Below are 20863 nucleotides of genomic sequence, written 5' to 3' on the forward strand. Positions count from 1 at the left end.
CCAATCATGTTATTTACCTCCTCAGTTTAACTAAGTTTACTATGAAATCTCACAAGGTTTAAGTGAAATCTCATGATACCATAATAAAGTGTGACATCAGTACTGATAAAGCTGATTGGGTGTTTTTTTTCCCCAACATGCAACTGACAGTGGCTAAAGGATAATTGTTCACAGAGCACTTACTATTGTGAGCTGAAGAAATTTTGAGGTAAAATATCTTCTTTTTTTACATAGAGGTGCTCAGGTGATATTTTCTTGTCATTTTATTACACTTATGATGCATCACTTTCAAGTGATTTAGCATATGGGTATGTCCCAGTGGCTTATTTAGGTTTTGTGCTGCCCTAGGAACTCAATTCTGTTGCCCCCTCCATCTAGGTTTTAGGCATTGTTGGCCATAATATTTTTTGTGAGGGTGTAATGTGACTTTTTTTCCCCATGGTATTCCCAAAGAAAATGTTCATCTTCAAGTGCGTATATGGTGAGCATGTGTGTGTAGTGAGTGTGTGTAGCGCAGTGTGTGTAGTAAGACTCAGAAAGTGCTGCCCCCCAAAATCTGTCGCCCTAGGCAAGTGCCTTGTTTGCCTAGGCCAAAACAGGCCCTTGGTATGTCCCTTTAACTTTTTTAACTTCCAAATTACATTTTATAACACTTGAATGTCTTTGAATGTCATATTAAACTATAACTCAAAAGTTTAGTGGCTCTATTGATCTATGAAACAAATATCTAACTTGCTGTGTCTAACAGTCACTGCAAATAAAAGTAGAAAATAAACAGGGAATACCACATTTTAAAACCAGGTCAGGTATCACAATTCCAAGATGAAATTGTACATATTATACATTAGCATTTTTTTGTGTGAAGATGAATGTCACATGCAGATTGCTGTGTAGAATATTACTGTGAAAGCAACCACTGTCATAATATCAATAAAAATAGAATCCTGATTTTGAGGTTTTGAATGGAGTGCCCAGCCTGTGTGAAATGGCGTCCAACTGGGTTGCAGTATTTGGTTTCACTGTGATATTTGATAGAGCATCTGTGCAGATACATTTTAAGACACAGATTTTGGCTGGTGTTACTCGTATAACATCCCATATCACATGCACTACACTGTATCATGTATGTATACAACATTTGCAGATGTACATGAGTATAACCATTTAACCATAATGCACCTTCATATCTGAAAATAATTTTGCAATGAATAATGCTGATTTATTCTCTCAAATGAGCATATTATTTTATGTTTTTTTTCTTTTTCACAGATTTCCCTATCCCCCAGAACAAAAGAACCCTTGCTAACCAATCACAAACTAATACACAGACTCATCTGTCTGCTCATGTGCAGTTAAAGGGACACTCAAGTCAAAATTAAACTTTGGTGATTTAGATAGAGCATGCAATATTAAATGACTTTCCAATTTACTTCCATTAACAAAATGTGCACAGTCTTTTTATATTTACACTTGTTGAGTCAACAGCTCATACTGAGCATGTGCAAGAATTCACAGAATATACTATATGCATTTGTGATTGGCTGATAGCTGTCACATGATACAGGGGGAGTGGAAATAGACATAACTTTGAAATTTGTCAGACAAAATTTTACAGTTCAGACTAATTTCTACTGCATTGTATTTTTATAATGCATTTGCTGATTATGCAATTCTACTTTTTTTACTGGTCCTTTAAGGATAGAGGCTGCCCTCTTCTATTCTCTTAAAGGAACAATGAACCCAAAAAAATTTCTTTCGTGATTCAGACAGAGCATGCAATTTTAAGCAACTTTCTAATTTACTCCTATTATCAAATTTGCTTCATTCTCTTGGTATCTTTTTATGAAAAGCACGAATGTAAGTTTAGACGCCAGCCCATTTTTGGCGAACAACCTGGGTTGTTCTTGCTGATTGGTGGATAAATTTACCCATCAAATAAACAAGTGCTGTCCCGTGTACTGAACCAAAAAATAGCATAGATGCCTTCTTTTTTAAATAAAGATAGCAAGAGAACGAAGAAAATTGATAAAAGGAGTAAATTAGAAAGTTGCTTAAAACTGCTGCTCTATCTGAATCATGAAAGAAAAAAATTGGGTTCAGTGTCCCAAGTACTGATTCAGCTTAGTTAATTAGTAAAACAATATTTAACAGGTATTTAAATAAACAGACATATATTCCTTTTAATCTCTTTCTAATAGCTAAATATATATTTATACATACACAATAATATTAACACTTAACTACATTGTATGCTCACTGCTATTACAAAGAATATTTTCCTATCATGATTGTTGATCCAAAACCAATAATCCACCTTAATGAGTACAGAGAATGTGAGGTAGGAGGGGCTAAACTAAACCTCACTGATAAATTAGCTGAAAGTATTAACCCAAGCCTCCCTGGGAGAAAGTGGAACAAGTACAATGTTTAGATGTATTTTACAGCAAAAGGAAGCATAATAAATAATGTATAGTGTAATAATGTTTTATTTTCAATATGGAAACATTTTATGTTTTGTTGAAATGCTGAGTTTAAAGTGATGATAAACTTTACATGTTTTAAAAACAGGTCTAAAATCTACTGATATTTTAGATGGAATTTAATTGATCACTTCTAATGAAGATGTGCTGTAATTTACCTTTTAATATAGCTGTGCCATCCTAATACCTGGCGCTCCGGCTGAACACTTCAAAACAATTTTTTTGTAAGCTACTGGTTTTGACTGTTCACCAATCAGTGCTCTGGCCCTACGACACCTTTTTTGTATCTCGATCACCGATTGGATAACTGTTAGTTCACCAGAAAAATGGGTTTTGAAGTGGGCTGTACAGAGCAAGGTGTTTTAGAATGGCGAGGCTAGATTAAAAAGTAAGTTACAGCGCATATTCATTAGAAGTGATCAATTAAAGCTTAGATACTGGATCTGATTTTAAAATGTAAAGTTTAACATCACTTTAATGGTCCTTTAAGGTTTATTATAGGGCTGGGATGTCATTCAGAATGTACTGTTTTCCTAAAGGGTAGTTTTCCTTGGACCAACTTCTGCATTGTTTGAATGCCAGGATAGGGGGGTTGCAGAAAAAATTGAGTGTGAGATTCTCTGTGAGTAATGGCTGGAAGTCTTTCATAAGTTTACATATCCTCTATTGAGCAGGGCTATATATGACTACTAGTGGAATATGTGTTGTTTTTCATCTCTCTATATTGTAACAGCCAATCACTTGGGGTAGTTAAAGGGACAGTATACACCAATTTTTATACAACTGCATGTAATAGACACTACTATAAAGAAGAATATGCACAGATACTGAAATAAACATCCAGTATAAAACCTTTTAAAGCTTAGAAGCTCCAAATGTAGCATTGTTGATGAGGTTGGGCTGGAACACCCAGTGAAAGGGGCTGGGAAACCAAGAAAAGCAGACCCCCCCTGCATATGAAAAGACCCTTTAGACAAACAGAAGCAGTCTGAAGTCTGAATACATCAGTATACATCTGGTACTTTGGGGATTGGTTAGGAGTCTGAAAATCATTCCAATGTTATTAAAATATAAGCAAAACTATACATTGTTACAAAAACACTTCCAGATGGGCTATATAAATGGATCATCTACAAAACATTTATGCAAAGAAAAATCTAGTGTACAATGTCCCTTTAAGGACAGGCTTTTTTTTTCTCATTGCCATTGTCCCCCCCCCCCCCCCTTTGTCTGTATACTAACCTATATGTATACAAGGATATACTGTATATGTAGGTATCTATGCTTCTTTACACTACACACATACATACTGTATATTATATATCAAGGTTTCTCCAGAAAGTCAGTCTCCACAAGGATTCAATTTCCTGGGTGCACGGTTTTAAATATTATTCAGACATATACACTGATTATTAATTTATTTATTTATTTATTACGTCAAAATTTAACTTTCATGTTTCAGATAGAGCACACAACTTTACAATTCGCTTTCATTATCTAAATGTGCAAAATCTATTTATAAGAACAGTTCCTGAGACACAAGATCCTACTGTGCATGTGTAAGATTCACAGAATATGGATATATGCATTTTGTGATTGGCTGATGGCTGTCACATGATGCAGTGGGAAGGACCATAAAACTAAAATTTAAAATATACACTAGTCATGTGAAATTCAAACTAAATGCTTTTGCATTGTCTTTTTATTATAGGTTTATAGATTGTGCTATTATACTGTGTTTAGTGGTCCTCAAAAGGGACATTACACACTAAATAAATACTTGATAGTATGATGCATTCAACGCAAAGTTTACCCTGAGAATAACAAGTAGATGTATTTTTTAAAGTTTCATTAGCTGTTTAAATATTGACAAATTAAGTGTAAAGTTTTAGTGTCTATAAAACAAAGGGAGCTGCCATGTTGTAACTTAGGTTACCTTCTCTGCTGTGGCCAATTAGGGACAGTTATAAATAAGTCACTAGAGTGCGCAGCCAATGGCTGTGTGGGATATAACAGTGTTCTGCACTTCCATTTCTAACAGGAACTGAAAAGCTCACAATTTCAGAATGGAATTACAGGAAAAGGGGACAAAATAAATCATGAAAGTATATTGCAGATTTATATATAATCATTTTATATTACAATCTCAAAGTGTTTAATGTCCCTTTAATACTGATTAAAACATAGGGCTCCATGTACTAAACCGTCAATTCATCCGTCATTGTAGACGCGGATAAACTCGCCGTTACTCGCCGCGGGCGAAATGGTGTCCGCTGTCGCTATGTACTAATATTCCCCCAATAAATAGACAAGTCTAGCCCGCCGCGAGCAGTTGCGGATTGTTGATAAATTTGACGCCTCGCTCGCCGCGACTAAGCTGATGGTACTTAACTTTTAGTTGAATTGTCTGGCCAATTATTAACACGTGACATGCAAGGTGTCACGAACATCATAGTAGTCGCGGGAATAGAATTTTGCTCCTATAAAAGTTCAACTTATCTAAACAACTTTATTATTGTTCAAAAATTTTTGAAGAGTGATAACAGAGCGTTATTTTTGTAATATTTATTTACAATTTGGATATGGCTTCATCTGGATCTGATAATATATAAATATTAATATAAAAATAATTATAAAGATTGACAACTAACAATACAAATTTAAATAGATTACTCTTTAATTACAGTCGACAAATTGGGCGCAATTTATGTACATGGAAATGAGAGACAAATTAGACGCCAGTTATGCTGTAAGTACAATGCTGATATTACTGCCTTTTATATATGTCTAGACTGGCGTCTAGATTGACTTTCCTATTGTTTTGTACCTTGCCCGCCACCTAAAAGGTGGCGAGGCAAAAATAGCGAGGTGGGAGCGGAAATTGTAGCGAGCGGACAAATAGATTTTTTAGTACATTCGTTTTTTGGCGAGTTGGTGGTCAAATGTGTCTAATTACAGTGAAAAATGGAGCGGTAGCGAGGTTTGGCGGATAAGTACGCTCGCAATTTTAAAGATGCGAGTTTTAACACAATTGACGGCTTTGTACATATCAGTTTGCGAGTTTTGACGCGAGATTTGTTGCGGGTAGCTCGCTGACTGCTTAGTACATGGAGCCCATAGTCTTTAATAAACCTTCTAGGCATCTTTTTCAAATGTAAAACCAGTATAGATTGCTAGATTTACACACATACATGTATATACAGACTGGTCTGGGTGAGTCTACATCACACAGCCATAGAGTTTCTTCCATCTAGTATTCCCAGTTGCACCTATTTCAGGCCATGTGTCTCTCTATGGAGTGAAACGGATGAGAAACCTTATCCCCAGCTGTCAGTGACTATCATGCACGGGGGGGGGGGGGGGGGGCAGACACAGGGTGAATGTGTTGGGGGAACATCGTATACACTACAGACGTGATAAATTCTCTCAATAAATGAGTGATACAGCTTCCCATCAGTTAGCCTGCTCGAGACTGCTCCCCAACTATAGAAAAATATAATCATTTCGTTTTGCTTACAAACAAATTTCCACTGAACCTGCTAATCTTCAGCTGAAATGGGCAAAGTCTGTTGTAATATTCCTCCAACTGTGAAAATGCTTATGCATTAAAGGAACATACACCCAACATTTTTTCTTTTATAATTCAGATAACACATACAATTTTAAACAACTTTCCAATTGACTTCTTTTATCAATTTGTCTTCATTTTCTTGGTATCATTTGTTGAAAAGCAGAAAGATAAGCTCAGACGTGTGCACGTGTCAACAGCACTATCTGGCAGCATTTCCTGCCATGTAGTGCTCCAGACATGTCCACGTTACCTACCTAGGTAGCTCTTTAACAAATAATAATCTGAGAACAAAGCAATTTACAGAAGTAAATTGGAAACTTTTTTTAAAATGGTATTCTCTGTCTGAATCTCGAAAGAAAAAGAATTGGGTTTCATGTCCCTTTAAATAAAAAAATGCATTTCCCATAAACTATTTAATTATGCTTATTAAAACATTGTAATGTGATTTTATTCTCAGAAAATGTGTGTGGGGGGGCATTCTACACAGTGATTGCTTGATCAGTGCGGCGCCTCTTTTTCCTCTGTCTCTAACTGACCACAGCAGAGGATATAAGATAAATATATTTAATTGTACTTAATAGACCTTTCAGTGTGTGTGTACGTGGACTATAAAACAAAGCAACTTTTGCTAACAAAGCTATATTATTCATTTTAATAAATTTATTTGAAGACATATTTTTTCATTGATTAAATGTAAACTATACACCTTATAATTACAATACTTTTCTGTTTTTTTTGCTATACAATAACATATCAGCCAAACATAAACATTTGTAAAACAAATTGACACCTTATATGTTGCAACTATTTTTCAATAGCTAAACTCCGCCTATCACATGCGTTATTTGAAGGAGTCAATCCGGGCTTTATTTAAGTATGCACTGAATTGTTTTGTACTTATTATATACTGAAGCCAATTAGGGTAGATATGCAGCAGGATTAGGCTTGAGAAGTCTATAGTGTGCTTTGCCAGTTCTGAAAATTAGAAAATTCACAATTTTCAGAGCTAAATTACATGGAAAAGGGGCAAAATAAATAATGTAAGTCTAATCTAATTTGTGTATGTGGCCATCAAAGGGGCTTCAGGGTCAGGGGTCTTATGTAAAATGGTTCAGCCCACAGAGTGAGCTGCTATACCTTTAAATACCCAGCCCTAAGTAATGCTGCTCAGAAATGTGAGACCATTTTCCAATGAGTGAGACTCTTGTAAAATGAAAATGATTGTTGTTATAGTTTTGTTAGTGTCAACACTGATCCCATCAGTGTATGATACAAATGTTTAGTATTTGAGACTGTATTCCAGTGGGACTGACTGATGCCCAAAGAGCAGAAATAAATGTAAAGGAATAAGCCCCTAAATCAAGTAAATAGGAAGATCTTTTGAATTATTGGACAGCCTTTCAAGTAATGAAAGTCCTTGAGAAGTATGGCTACATTCAAGGATACTCAAGTTAGCAAGACTTCCGTTCAATAGATTAGACTGCATTCCAGTGATACCATATTGTGTGATGAGGTCACAAACACTCCTGACCCATCCTCAACCTCTCCATGAATTCATCCCTTCCACTTACTGGGTTTAGGTTCCTCCTCAGGCTCAGGTTCTGGTTCCTCCTTCTTCCCTCTCAAGTTTCTCACTTTCTCCACTAAGTTCATTAGGCGCCGGTGCAGACTTGTGTCTTCCTGTTCTTCTTCCTCTTCCCCCTCTATATGGACCCCTGTGAGCATAAAAAGAGATTAAAAGCCATAAAAATACTGCAGTAGAAATACTCATCTTCTGTATCATGATACAAATAAAAACAAATCTAGGATGTAAAAAGATAATACAAAATAATCTTACCACAATGAGAAAGCAAGTCTGTGTGGAACTCAACAAGTTCATCACGGATCTCCACTGGCACAGGGCAATCTTCCTCTAGCATGTTCTTAAAGTTCATTAGCATGTTAATCTGGGGAAATTAATATGTATTCATATGAAATAGCTGGATAAAATAAATGTTGATTCTTAAGATTATGGATCAAGTGAATTTTTCATAAATCAAGAGATAAAAAGAAGCAATTTAGTAGAACTGATTCTAGGCAAAGATGGAATATTTATTGTAATTGAACTAAAAATATGTAGACCAGCTATCATCCTTCAGCATAGCTGTTTAAAGTCTAAGAAAAAACTATGAAGAAGTGTGACTTTGAAGAGAAGAAAGATTAACGGCGAGATTACGAGTTTTGCGTTAAGAGCTGTGCGGTGCTAACGAGCAGTTTTTTCTCACCGCTCACTTACCTGCAGCGCTGGTATTACAGGTGTTTACAAATCCGGCGTTAAAAGGCAAGAAGTGAGCGTAGAGCAAAATTTTGCTCCATACCGCACTCCAATAGCAGCGCTGCTTAAGTCAGCGGTGAGCTGGTCGAACGTGCTCATGCACGATTTCCCCATAGACATCAATGGGGAGAGCCGGATGAGAAAAAGTCTAACACCTGCCAAAAAGCAGCGTAAAACTCAGTAACGCAGCCCCATTGATTCCTATGAGGAAATAAAAGTTATGTTTACACCTAACACCCTAACATGAACCCCGAGTCTAAACACCCCTAATCTTACACTTATTAACCCCTAATCTGCCGCTCCGGACACCGCCGCCACTATAATAAACATATTAATGCCTAATCTGCTCCCCCCAACATCGCCGACACCTACATTATATTTATTAACCCCTAATCTCCCACCCCCAATGTCACCGCAACCTACCTACACTTATTAACCCCTAATCTGCTGCCCCCAACGTCGCCGCCACTATATTAAATGTATTAACCCCTAAATCTAAGTCTAACCCTAACACCCCCTAACTAAAATATAATCTAAATAAAATTACTATAATTACCTAAATTATTCCTATTTAAAACTAAATACTTACCTATAAAATAAACCCTAAGCTAGCTACAGTATAACTAATAGTTACATTGTAGCTAGCTTAGGGTTTATTTTTATTTTACAGGCAAGTTTGTATTTATTTTAACTAGGTAGAATAGTTACTAAATAGTTATTAACTATTTAATAACTACCTAGCTAAAATAAATACAAATTGACCGGTAAAATAAAACCTAACCTAAGTTACACTAACACCTAACCTAACCCTACAATTAAATAAATTACCTACATTAAATACAATTAAATAAATTAAATTAAATTAGCTAAATCACTAAAAAAAAACCCCGCTAAATTACAGAAAATAAAAAACAAATTACAGATCTTTAAACTAATTACACCTAATCTAATAGCCCTATCAAAATACCCCCCCCCCAAAATAAAAAAACCCTAGCCTAAACTAAACTATCAATAGCCCTTAAAAGGGCCTTTTGTGGGGCATTGCCCCAAAGTAATCAGCTCTTTTACCTGTAAAAAAACAACCCCCCAACAGTAAAACCCACCACCCACACAACCAATCCTCCAAATAAAAGCCTAACTATAAAAACCTAAGCTCCCCATTGCCCTGAAAAGGGCATTTGGATGGGCATTGCCCTTAAAAGGGCAGTTAGCTCTATTGCAGGCTCAAAGCCCTAACCCAAAAAATAAACCCACCCAATACACACTTAAAAAATCCTAACACTAACCCCGAAGATTCACTTACCGGGAGAAGTCTTCATCCAAGCGGCAAGATGTCCTCAAGGAAGCCGGCAGAAGTGGTCCTCCAGACGGGCAGAAGTGGTCCTCCAGACAGGCAGAAGTCTTCATCCAGACGGCATCTTCTATTTTCATCCTTCCAACGCGGAGCGGCTCCATCTTCAAGACATCCGGCGCGGAGCATCCTCTTCAAACGACGTCTTCTTTGGAATGAATATCACTTTAAGTGACGTCATCCAAGATGGCGTCCCTTAGATTCCGATTGGCTGATATCAGCCGATCGGAATTAGGGTAGAAAAAATCCTATTGGCTGATGTAATCAGCCAATAGAATGCGAGCTCAATCCTATTGACTGATTGGATCAGCCAATAGGATTGAAGATCAATCCTATTGGCTGATTGCATCAGCCAAAAGTATTTTTTCTACCTTAATTCCGATTGGCTGATAGAATTCTATCAGCCAAACGGAATCTAAGGGACGCCATCTTGGATGACGTCACTTAAAGTGATATTCATTGCGAAGAAGATGTCGTTTGAAGAGGATGCTCTGCGCCGGATGTCTTGAAGATTGAGCCGCTCCGCTTCGGAAGGATGAAGATAGAAGATGCCGTCTGGAGGACCACTTCTGCCGGCTTCCTTGAGGACATCTTGCCGCTTGGATGAAGACTTCTCCCAGTAAGTGAATCATCAAGGGTTAGTGTTAGGATTTTTTAAGGGTGTATTGGGTGGGTTTATTTTTTAGGTTAGGGCTTTGGGCCTGCAATAGAGCTAAATGCCCTTTTAAGGGCAATGCCCATCCAAATGCCCTTTTCAGGGCAATGGGGAGCTTAGGTTTTTTTAGTTAGGCTTTTATTTGGGGGGTTGGTTGTGTGGGTGGTGGGTTTTACTGTTGGGGGGGTTGTTTGTATTTTTTTTACAGGTAAAAGAGCTGATTAATTTGGGGCAATGATAGTTTAGTTTAGGCTAGGTTTTTTTTTTTATTTTGATAGGGCTATTAGATTAGATGTAATTAGTTTAAAGATCTGAAATTTGTTTTTTATTTTCTATAATTTAGTGTTTGTTTTTTTTGTGATTTAGCTAATTTAATTTATTTAATTGTATTTAATGTAGGTAATTTATTTAATTGTAGGGTTAGGTTAGGTGTTAGTGTAACTTAGGTTTTTTTTATTTTACCGGTCAATTTATATTTATTTTAGCTAGGTAGTTATTAAATAGTTAATAACTATAGTAACTATTCTACCTAGTTAAAATAAATACAAACTTGCCTGTAAAATAAAAATAAAACCTAAGCTAGCTACAATGTAACTATTAGTTATATTGTAGCTAGCTTAGGGTTTATTTTATAGGTAAGTATTTAGTTTTAAATAGGAATAATTTAGTCAATGATAGGAATTTTATTTAGATTTATTTAAATTATATTAAAATTAGGGGTGTTAGGGTTATACTTAAGTTTAAAGAGTTAATAAATTTAGAATAGTTGCGGAGACGTTGGGGACAGCAGATTAGGGGTTAATAAATTAGGTACGTGGCGGCGATGTTGGGGGCAGCAGATTAGGGGTTAATAAATATAATGTAGGTGGCGGCAATGTCACGAGCGGCAGATTAGGGGTTAATAAGTATAATGTAGGTGGCGGTGATGTTAGGGGCGGCAGATTAGGGGTTAATAATATTTAGCTAATGTTTGCGTGGCGGGAGTGCGTCGGTTTAGGGGTTACTATGTTTATTCTAGTGGCGGCGATGTCCGGAGTGGCAGATTAGGGGTTAAAAATTTTATTATAGTGTTTGCGATGCAGGAGGGCCTCGGTTTAGGGGTTAATAGGTAGTTTATGGGTGTTAGTGTACTTTTTAGCACTTTAGTTATGAGTTTTATGCTACGGCGTTGTAGTGTAAAACTCATAACTACTGACTTTAGAATGCGTTATGAATCTTGGAGGTAGAGGGTGTATCGCTCACTTTTTGGCCTCCCAGGACAGACTCGTAATACCGGCGCTATGGAAGTCCCATAGAAAAAAGGGTTTTACGAAGTTTACGTAAGTCGGTTTGCGGTAAGGCCAAAAAAGGGTGCGGTGCCCCTAAACCTGTAAGTCTTGTAATAGCAGCGGTAGGGAAAAAGCAGCGTTAGGACCTGTTAACGCTGCTTTTTCAGTTTACCGCAAAACTCGTAATCTAGCCGTAAGAGTTTACCTGTTCTTGCGGGGGAGAGCGGAATTCCCTGGTCCGGCGAGCAGTCTCAGCAGCAGACATCGTAAATGCCTGCATAAGCTCCCTGTAACGTTGCCTCTGGTTAGTCTGTAGATTGTCCATATGGCGCTCTGAGAAAGCAATGATGGCTTCAACCCTGTGCTGCAGTTCACGGTCACAGAAAAACTGTAGCAAGTTACACATCTAAAAGGGAAAGTTACACGTTGTCAACATAAAATATACAAATTACTGTGGTTTGTCTACTTTCAAAGACAATGAACATAAAAAAGATGCCAGTTTTGGATAATGTGGAATCTACCTGTAATTTTACAGACTCAGGCAGTTTCATCTGAAGCAAACCTTCCTCCAGACCTCCTCCTTCCTCCTTGTCTTCCTCTTCTCCCGCCTCAACTGCCTTATCTTCTGCTTCATCTGATTTTTCATGACCTTCCTCCTCTTCTTCATCTTCCTTTTCTAAAGCTTCTTCCTCAGCGTCCTCCTCTTCCTCCTCCACAGTTTCCTCCTGCTCTTCCTCCTCTGTTTCTTCCTTCTCCTCCTCTTCTGAAAACACATTAGGTTCTATCATCTTTAGAATGTGACGAACATCATCGTCCTCAAAAACACCCATGATCAAGAGTGTGGAGATGAGTTTTAGAACAGGAACAAATTGAAACTCAACACTTCCTCCAACAGGATCTCTGGTGTGCTGTCCTCCATCCAGGACTGCCTCTGTCAACATGTTGATAGCTTTGGTCTTCAAAACATCTAATGGGATAAATGGGCTGAGCTGATATAGCTCGGTACTGGTGCTGACAAAGCAAGTATTGGAAAAATGAAGTTCAGGCTTGAGACATGTGCTCATCCCTACACCGGGAAGACCATGCTTTTTGTTATCATTGGGGAACAGAGTTATACTCTTGGTCTGGTCCGTCATGGGAACAATAAACTCATTGTTCATTGTTAGTCGGGCTCTTTTGGCAGATTCCAGATGGATACTAATAAGCAAATCATAGAACCCACTACGGAGGAGCCCAGAGAGGTGGTTGCTCTCTAAAGTATAGAGGAGCTGGGACTCATCCACGTGACTGCAGAGTGCATGGGCAACACGATTGTTTCCCAGAGCGCACACAGAGCAGTAGAGCTTCAAAGTGTGATAGTGAAATTTGAGCAGGTCCAGCCGCTCAGACAACTCCAGAATATCAATACACCTAAAAGAAGTGGCAAAATAAAAGATTAATACTAGAGATAAACATAATATGCCTTGGCACCTTTTTGAAACCAACTTCTAGAAATGGATACCAGTGGTACCACTGATATTCATGCTGTCATAATTTCTGATCAGTATATGGTTATATTCCTGTCTCCCTTAGTTTCTCACCTGTTCTCCTCAGGAATATGAAGGGCCATCATCATAAGGGGTTCAGTGCATTCAACCATCCAACCATGACGATCGCTGATGCGGTCTGCTTCTACTGTCAGAAATTCATTTGGCATCCGGCTCCAAACCACTGGTGTCAACAGCTGGACATCCAGACGTGGTGGGCATTGAGGAACTGGGTTCTTTCTCTCACTACGGAACATTGCTGCAGATATGGGCATAATATTCTGTAGAAAACAGAAAAGAAAGATACAGATTCAGGTAGATATTAAAAGATGAAAAAGGAAAGATATGAATATGGGAGAAGAAGTTACAACAAAACAGAAATATAGGAATAAAGTAATGGGAGAAAAGAAGAGTAATGCTCTTTATTAAATATGGTGGACATAGAAAGACATTCTTCAGCATTTAATTCTCACCTTCAATTTGCCCAATTCAAACTGGAACATGTGTTGGTTCAATGGTAGAGCAAAAATAGCTGGGAACAGCTTTGTGTTTGGTTCCACCTAGATGGAGATTACAATATAGTTTGGATTTAAAAGCTGAGAAGTTATTAATGTCAACATTACTCAAAAATTAGTATTAAATCCTATAGGGAGTACCTTCTCTTTTAAAAAGAAATCCCATACCTGAAAAAATGTATTGACTTCTTTCCCATTGGCTGTGAAAGTCATGAGACCAGTTGCCAAATCAATCAAGCAGCCGATGACAAGATCCTCTTTTCTGACTCGAGCTTGTTGGGTATTGCTGCTGAATTCTCCACCCCAAACCATGTAGCAGTTACTACGCTTAATACTGGAAATGAAAGAAAACAGTGACCTTAGGACACAATCATCCACCTATCACCCAACATAAAGACCACAAAGTTATACATATATTATCAATAACATTAACAATGTTCTAGTTCTTTAGACAAATTATATACATCTTGAATGCATCATTTACAACAAAAAAATGTCCAGTGTCTATTCTATCAATATTTGTTCAATTAGATCCTAACTGACCCAAAATATAATAGTTCAACTTGAAAGAATTATCAAGTAAAACTAAAGCACCATCTGTTATACACCATACAAAATATCTTACAAGTTGTTATCTCATTTTCATTCTCTGGAGTCCAGTAGTATCAAATGTTAGAATACATCACCAGATTTAAATTATATCCTTAGTTCTGATATCTCCAAGACTTAGAGCCAGGTGATTCAAAGCATTGTATATTGAGTATTTGACACCCTTTTTTTAATCATTTTTACATCACTCACCTATTAAATATGTTTCCTTTGTCATCCCCCATTGTAATGGTTGCTGTGCGGACTTTGCACAGGTCAAAGTTCATATCATATAGATGATAATCAGGCGTCACCCATCCCACCCACACACCAGTGGGTTCCTGCCCAGCAAATATTCGGACGGAGTAATAATACTGCAGTGGAAATAAAACAGACACAGTATTTTTAAATTTTAGATTACCTTTATTTATACGTTTCTATGGAAAGAACCTAGTATTATTCTAGAAGACTCCACAATACATGGTTTTGAATAATGTTAATATTACATTAGCCTGGACAGGGTTTATAAAGTTCTAAGAATGGATAAATCATGGCAGTAACAGAGATCATGAATAGAATCATAAGCAGAAAGGAAGCTTAAATACATACAGTTGTGGTGTTCATAATAATCTCTGGATCATCACGATCATCTGGAACAACATCCTTGACTAAGCGGGGCATTGCAGGAATCACAGGCGGTGGTGATATAAATGCTGGTTTCTTTCCTTTGAAGAGGAACCTGGAAAATACAAGGACGTTGGACACTGTAAAAAAATGTATGGGGGACAATCCTGTGGTACGTTCCCCTTTGATGTTACATAGTGCGCTGCCATTCCTCATTCTTTTTCTCACCCTCTTTTTCCTTTTCCCTTCTCTGAGGAACTATCCTTTTCATTTTCTAACTTAGGCTGCTCCTTGGTTGGCTCCTTTGGTGGTTCCTTCTCATTCGTGGCTTCAGTCTCTTTACGACTTGCTGATTTTTTAAGTACTTCAAACTCAGAGTCCATATCAACATCTAGAACGTCCTCCTCAGGAATGGTAAAGGTGCGGGTCAGAGGAGTGGATCCTGCCACAAGCTTAAAGGTGTCATGGAACTCAACAGGCATGCTAAGACGGAAGAAGAGCATGTCATTGTTGCTGTTCTGAGAACCAAATGTTTTGTGTGTTACTTTAAGACATGGTGGGTTGTCCACTGTTCCATCAATGCGTCCAACCTTGAAATTGAAGGATATTAAAAACATAACTGATTCTGAAAATACAAGTTTGGACGTTTTAAACCGTAACTTTGCATTTTTTATTACTGTTACAATTTTATCCTTCACATGAAACCCAACATGATTCAGATACAGCGTACAATTTTAAACAACGTTCCAATCTACTTCTATTATGAAATTTGATAATCATTGTCTTTGGTAGGAACAGGAACAGCATTACACTACTGGCAGCTAAACACAACAGGAAAACCAATAACAAGAGGTGTATATATGCAGCCACCAATCAGCAGCTAGCTTACAGTGTTGCATTGCTGTTCTTGAGGCTACCTAGGTATGCTTTTCAATGACAGATACCAAGAAAACTAAGCAAATTAGATAGTAGAACTGAATTGTTGTTTAAAATTGCATGCACTATCTGAATCATGATAGTTTAGTTTTGACTTTACTGATACTTTAAGGTCATGGAATATATTCTAACCTCAATATGGCCATGGTCAGGAGGCACAGGGACAAACTGTGGTAAACTCTTGCTAAACCAAGTAGTGATTTCTCTTTTCATATTAATAGCAAAGGGTTCAAACCCCTCTTGTAAGCCACAGATGGTGAAAAAACGCAGACTGCCGACATCTTGTCCCAGGTTCAACCGACCAACTTGAGACATTCCAAGACTGCAGACTGGAATAAACCCTACAAAAAAAGACAGATGTGTTTCTTTCTTATTTAATTAATGGAACACAGAATATATGCAGCTCATTATAGGGTAACACAATTGAACAGATGGAATTATTGCTACGGAATTTGGCGGCTCTATACAAATAAATGATAAGAAGAAGAAGAATACATGAAGGCAGTCCCTTGCCCATTAGAATAACACAGGCATTAGAGTGACACAGACAGGAGGAGTTATGGGGCATGGAGTCTGCCTCTCCCATGCAGGGTTCCCAGTGACAAAAAAGGAGACAGTTAAAGGGACATGGAATCTGCCCCAATCAAGAAGGGTGACACTGATAGTGACATGTGGTCTGCCAACCCCCTGTAGGGTGAAACAGTGAAACAAAAAGGTGGGATTTATGAGTCATAAAGTATCAGACAGGAGAGGGCTATGAGGCATGGAACTGTCCCTCTGGGTGACAGAGTGACACAAATAGGAGCTATGAGATATGAAGTATGTCCCTCCCCTGCTGGATGACTATGTGACACAGACAGGTGGGGTATATGGGATACAAAATCTATCCCTCCCCCTTGGGAGCTACGGTATATGATGTCTATCTCTCCCAAGTGACAGGAGAGTAAAGCATCTATCCTTCCACAACAACGTGACACACTTACCATCTCCAATTTCAATATCTTTAAATGCAAGGTCTGATCCTGAGTCACTAATTAGCATCTCCCCATTTAGAGTAAACATGATGTTCATCTCAGTTAGATCAATCATACATCCAACTACATCTCCCGGTAGCCAGTTACGACCAAAAGGCTCACTGCCAATGTGCCAACGTTGACCCTACAAAGATGTAGAAGACATAGGGTTGCAAAAACAGTGGTATGTAATTATACCCCAACATAGATTCCAACAATCACAAACATAAATACTCACTCTGCAGCCATTAAATACGTAGGCAAGGTCATCTGAGCCAAGCTCCCTATCTGGCCTGACGTCAGGTCTAGCCCACCCAACTCTCATCTCTCCAGTGGTTACAGCTTCAAACTCGAAATACCACTTCCCAGATTTCACAGCATAAGACTTCTCGGCACGGAAGATGCGCACTCTCTCTGACTGAGCCTTAGCTGCGCCCTGAGCTGCAGCTGCGTAAAAAGAGAGCAAAACAGACTGACTTTATTCCATTCCTATGGAAATATTGTTACTTTATTGAGATGCATTCAAATAAACCTGAATCTAAATCTGCAGAATAAAGTTAAGGTGGAAACTATTACTTTAACAAAATTCAAAAATGTTCACGTTTCTTAGAGCTTAGAAATTTAGTAAAATAAGGTTGTACCTTAAGTGAATTTCAATAATTGATCAATTATGCAGATTAATGACCTGTCTTCTTCAGTTGATTCTAATTACCTTTATATAATTTAGTATCATTCCTGATTTTCCAGCATTTTTTTATACACCTTGACTACTTTAATTTTCAAGATATCCCATTTAGATCTTTGAGTTATACATATATATAGATTATATAGATATTTTCGTTATGTGGGTATAAATAATTCAGTATTACACAGGCAAATTAATAGGAAAATAAATGGACATCAATTTAGATTTTGGGATCTGAACTCAATTTGGACCAATTATCTATACTATATAGAAAACTCCAAAAATAGGAACAGTAGTGTACAATGACACTGAAGCAGTAGAGGCCCTTCATTACTTACTTCCCTCTTGGTCCGGAGGTTCAATGTTGAATCCGTACCCTATCAGTGTCCGGACAGCCTCACACAAACTATCACGGTTGGTTTTCTTGGTCCTTTCATCCAGCAAAACGTAAGGGACAAGGCGAGGGTTTCTTTTGTTCTTGATATCCTAAGCAATAAGAAACCAGCATCAGAAATGGCCACCAAGAACTCTAACAACATTTTTAAAGAGAACCATTGGGAATATTAAATCCATTATCTCCCAGGAGCAACTAATTACCTGGATAATACTATAGGTCCAGCCTTGCTGTACTCTGTCCCTTGCCCATACATTATGTCCATTTTCAGCAAGTTTGTCTACCAATGTATTCTGTGCCGGTGTCAGCTTGACATGGGAAAGATCCAACGGAGCTGGCTTGTAGCCATTGGACATCATGTACCTGAAGGCCAAGCAAGAACAAGTCATGGGGATGTTAATATTAGGAAAACAATAGAGATTGTGATGGTGAAGGTGAAGATGTAAAGCTTCTCAGTACTCTTTGCACACAGAGACACCTACGTTTTAGGAAGCTTGATTTTTTTCAGGTTTTCTTCTGCTTTTTCATCGGCCATCCCAACATGGCACCCAAGAGCAAGAAGGGTCCTATAGTTAGGGAGAGAAGAGCAGGTAATAGTTAATTCCTAAAATAATCCTATATACATTTTCTAAAGAAGTCAAAAAGACTTCAGAAGAGCGTCCTTGAAGGGTTGTGGAAAAAGGATTTGATTGGTTGTCCGCATTTTACCTGTCATCTCCTTGGGACCTGATCCGGATATCTTGATCTGAACTCTAGGAGACTCTCCTCTTTTTGCACTTTTATATATATATATATATATATATATATATATATATATATATATATATATATATATATATATATATATATATATATATATATACTGTATATATATATTTATTTTATTTATTTTGGGCTCATATATTTGTCCCCCCTGATACTATTCCATTGATACACCCTTATATTTGCTCCATTTGTTTTAATTTTACTATTTTACAATTTAAATATATATATAAAGTTATATTGATCTAGATTGTAAGTTCCCACAGGAATAGGGCCCTCAATTCCCCCTGTATTTGTCTGTAAAATTTTGTCTTTTATTGAATTGTTTCTCCGTTGTACTTTTATCCTTGTACCCATGGGCAGCGGTGCGGAATCTATTGGCGCTTTATAAATAAAGAATAATAATAATTGATAGGCTCTTCTGGCACACCTACTATTGTGTGATTTCTATCACATCACTTTCAATATACATTTTCACCTGCTCAGCATTCTGCTTGTTATCTGTCTGTCTGCTTTCCCAAGTCCCATACTTACTTAAGAGTCTCGCCAGACATTTGGAGATTGTAATTTCTCTCTGGCTCAGGAAGGCTGTGAAAATCTAAGAGGCATGGGTGCAGTCGCTGGTTGTCATCACGAATCTTTAGGAGAGCAGAGATGTTGTTGGCGTCCATGGATATTGAGGTTAAAGGTAGAATAAAACAGATGTGAGGAATAGAAAAAACATATAATAAAATAACATAATTTATGCTAACCAGATAAACTCCTTTCCTTCTGGATAGGGAGAGTCCACGGCTTCATTCCTTACTGTTGGGAAATACAACACCTGGTCACAAGGAGGAGGCAAAGACATCCCAGCCAAAGGCTTAAATAACCCTCCCACTTCCTCATTACCCCAGTCATTCTGCCGAGGGAACAAGGAAAAGTAAGAGAAACATTAGGGTATAAATGGTGCCAGAAGAATAAAATAAATAATAGGGGACCGCCCATAGACAAGAAAAAACTGAATTTATCTGGTAAGCATAAATTATGTTTTCCTTCCTAAGATAGGGAGAGTCCATGGCTTCATTCCTTACTGTTGGGAAAACTATAACCAAGCTCCAGAGGACACTGAATGAATAATGGGAGGGAACAAAAAGGAAGAGGCGGACCCTATTCTGGGCACCACAGCCTGCAAAACTTTTCTCCTGAAAGCTGCTTCAGCCGAAGCAAAAAACATCAAACTTATAAAATTTTGAAAAAACATAAATTATGCTTACCTGATCATTTCCTTTTCTTCTGATGGAAAGAGTCCACAGCTGCATTCATTACGTTTGGGAATTAAGAACCTGGCCACCAGGAGGAGGCAAAGACACCCCAGTCAAAGGCTTAAATACTCCTCCTACTCCCCTCATCCCCCAGTCATTCTGCCGAGGAACAAGGAACAGTAGAAGAAATATCAGGGTGTAAAGGTGCCAGAAGAATATAAGGACACCCCACATAAAATTACGAGTGGGGAGCTTTGGACTCTTTTTATCAGAAGAAAATGAAATTATCAGGTAAGCATAATCTATGTTTTTCTTCTTAAATGGAAAGAGTCCACAGCTGCATTCATTTCTTTTGGGAAACAATACCCAAGCTATAGAGGACACTGAATGGAAAGACGGGAGGGTACATTAGGCAACCCATACTAAAAGCATCAGGCCTGAACCTCTACCCAAATAAAAAATCCTGCTTTGTTCGAAGCCGAGAAAAATTTTAAAAGGAAAAGCCCCAGTGACACTGACTCGCAGCCAGTCCAGAGCCAAACTAGAGACCGCAAAACAGACTCGACTGAGCCAACAGTCCTCCAAGAGACACCGTCACCCAAAAGACAGTCCCCACCACTCACCCCTCCCAAATGAAGGGTAAGGCAGCCAAAATCCCCAAGGGGAACAAGGCAAAGGAGGACAGAGGAAACCGAAAGACCCCTTAAAACAAAAACAGAAACCCGGGATAAAACTGGGCATGGAGACCAAAAGACGTCTCCCCAACATCCTGCAAGCAAGGAACACAACTAAAGAGGCAAAAACCTCCCAGCGCCTGCCCTAGAATACCTAAGAATTCAACCGTGAAAGAGCGTGTAACAGACCCAGGCAAAACCCCAAGTTCGAGAACACAGAGTCCCTAACAGGACGACACAGAGGAAGCTTGCAAGGAAGAAGA

The 20863-nt window shown here is 38.0% G+C and overlaps 1 protein-coding gene across 1 annotated transcript in view; it reads right to left on the reverse strand.

Annotated features, from left to right (window-relative positions):
- RYR1 (ryanodine receptor 1) overlaps window positions 1-20863 on the reverse strand; it is a 250295-nt gene that overhangs the window by 133243 nt on the left and 96189 nt on the right. The window contains 17 exon segments of the mRNA XM_053721620.1: window positions 7623-7766; window positions 7889-7997; window positions 11845-12045; window positions 12161-13049; window positions 13220-13446; window positions 13639-13725; window positions 13849-14014; window positions 14482-14642; window positions 14878-15007; window positions 15121-15482; window positions 15961-16169; window positions 16812-16986; window positions 17080-17288; window positions 17865-18012; window positions 18124-18283; window positions 18403-18486; window positions 19217-19320. Of these exon segments, the coding sequence (XP_053577595.1) occupies window positions 7623-7766; window positions 7889-7997; window positions 11845-12045; window positions 12161-13049; window positions 13220-13446; window positions 13639-13725; window positions 13849-14014; window positions 14482-14642; window positions 14878-15007; window positions 15121-15482; window positions 15961-16169; window positions 16812-16986; window positions 17080-17288; window positions 17865-18012; window positions 18124-18283; window positions 18403-18486; window positions 19217-19320 (3565 nt within the window).

Source organism: Bombina bombina, chromosome 7, assembly GCF_027579735.1.
Source record: "Bombina bombina isolate aBomBom1 chromosome 7, aBomBom1.pri, whole genome shotgun sequence".
In the NCBI taxonomy this organism is placed as follows: Eukaryota; Metazoa; Chordata; class Amphibia; order Anura; family Bombinatoridae; genus Bombina; species Bombina bombina.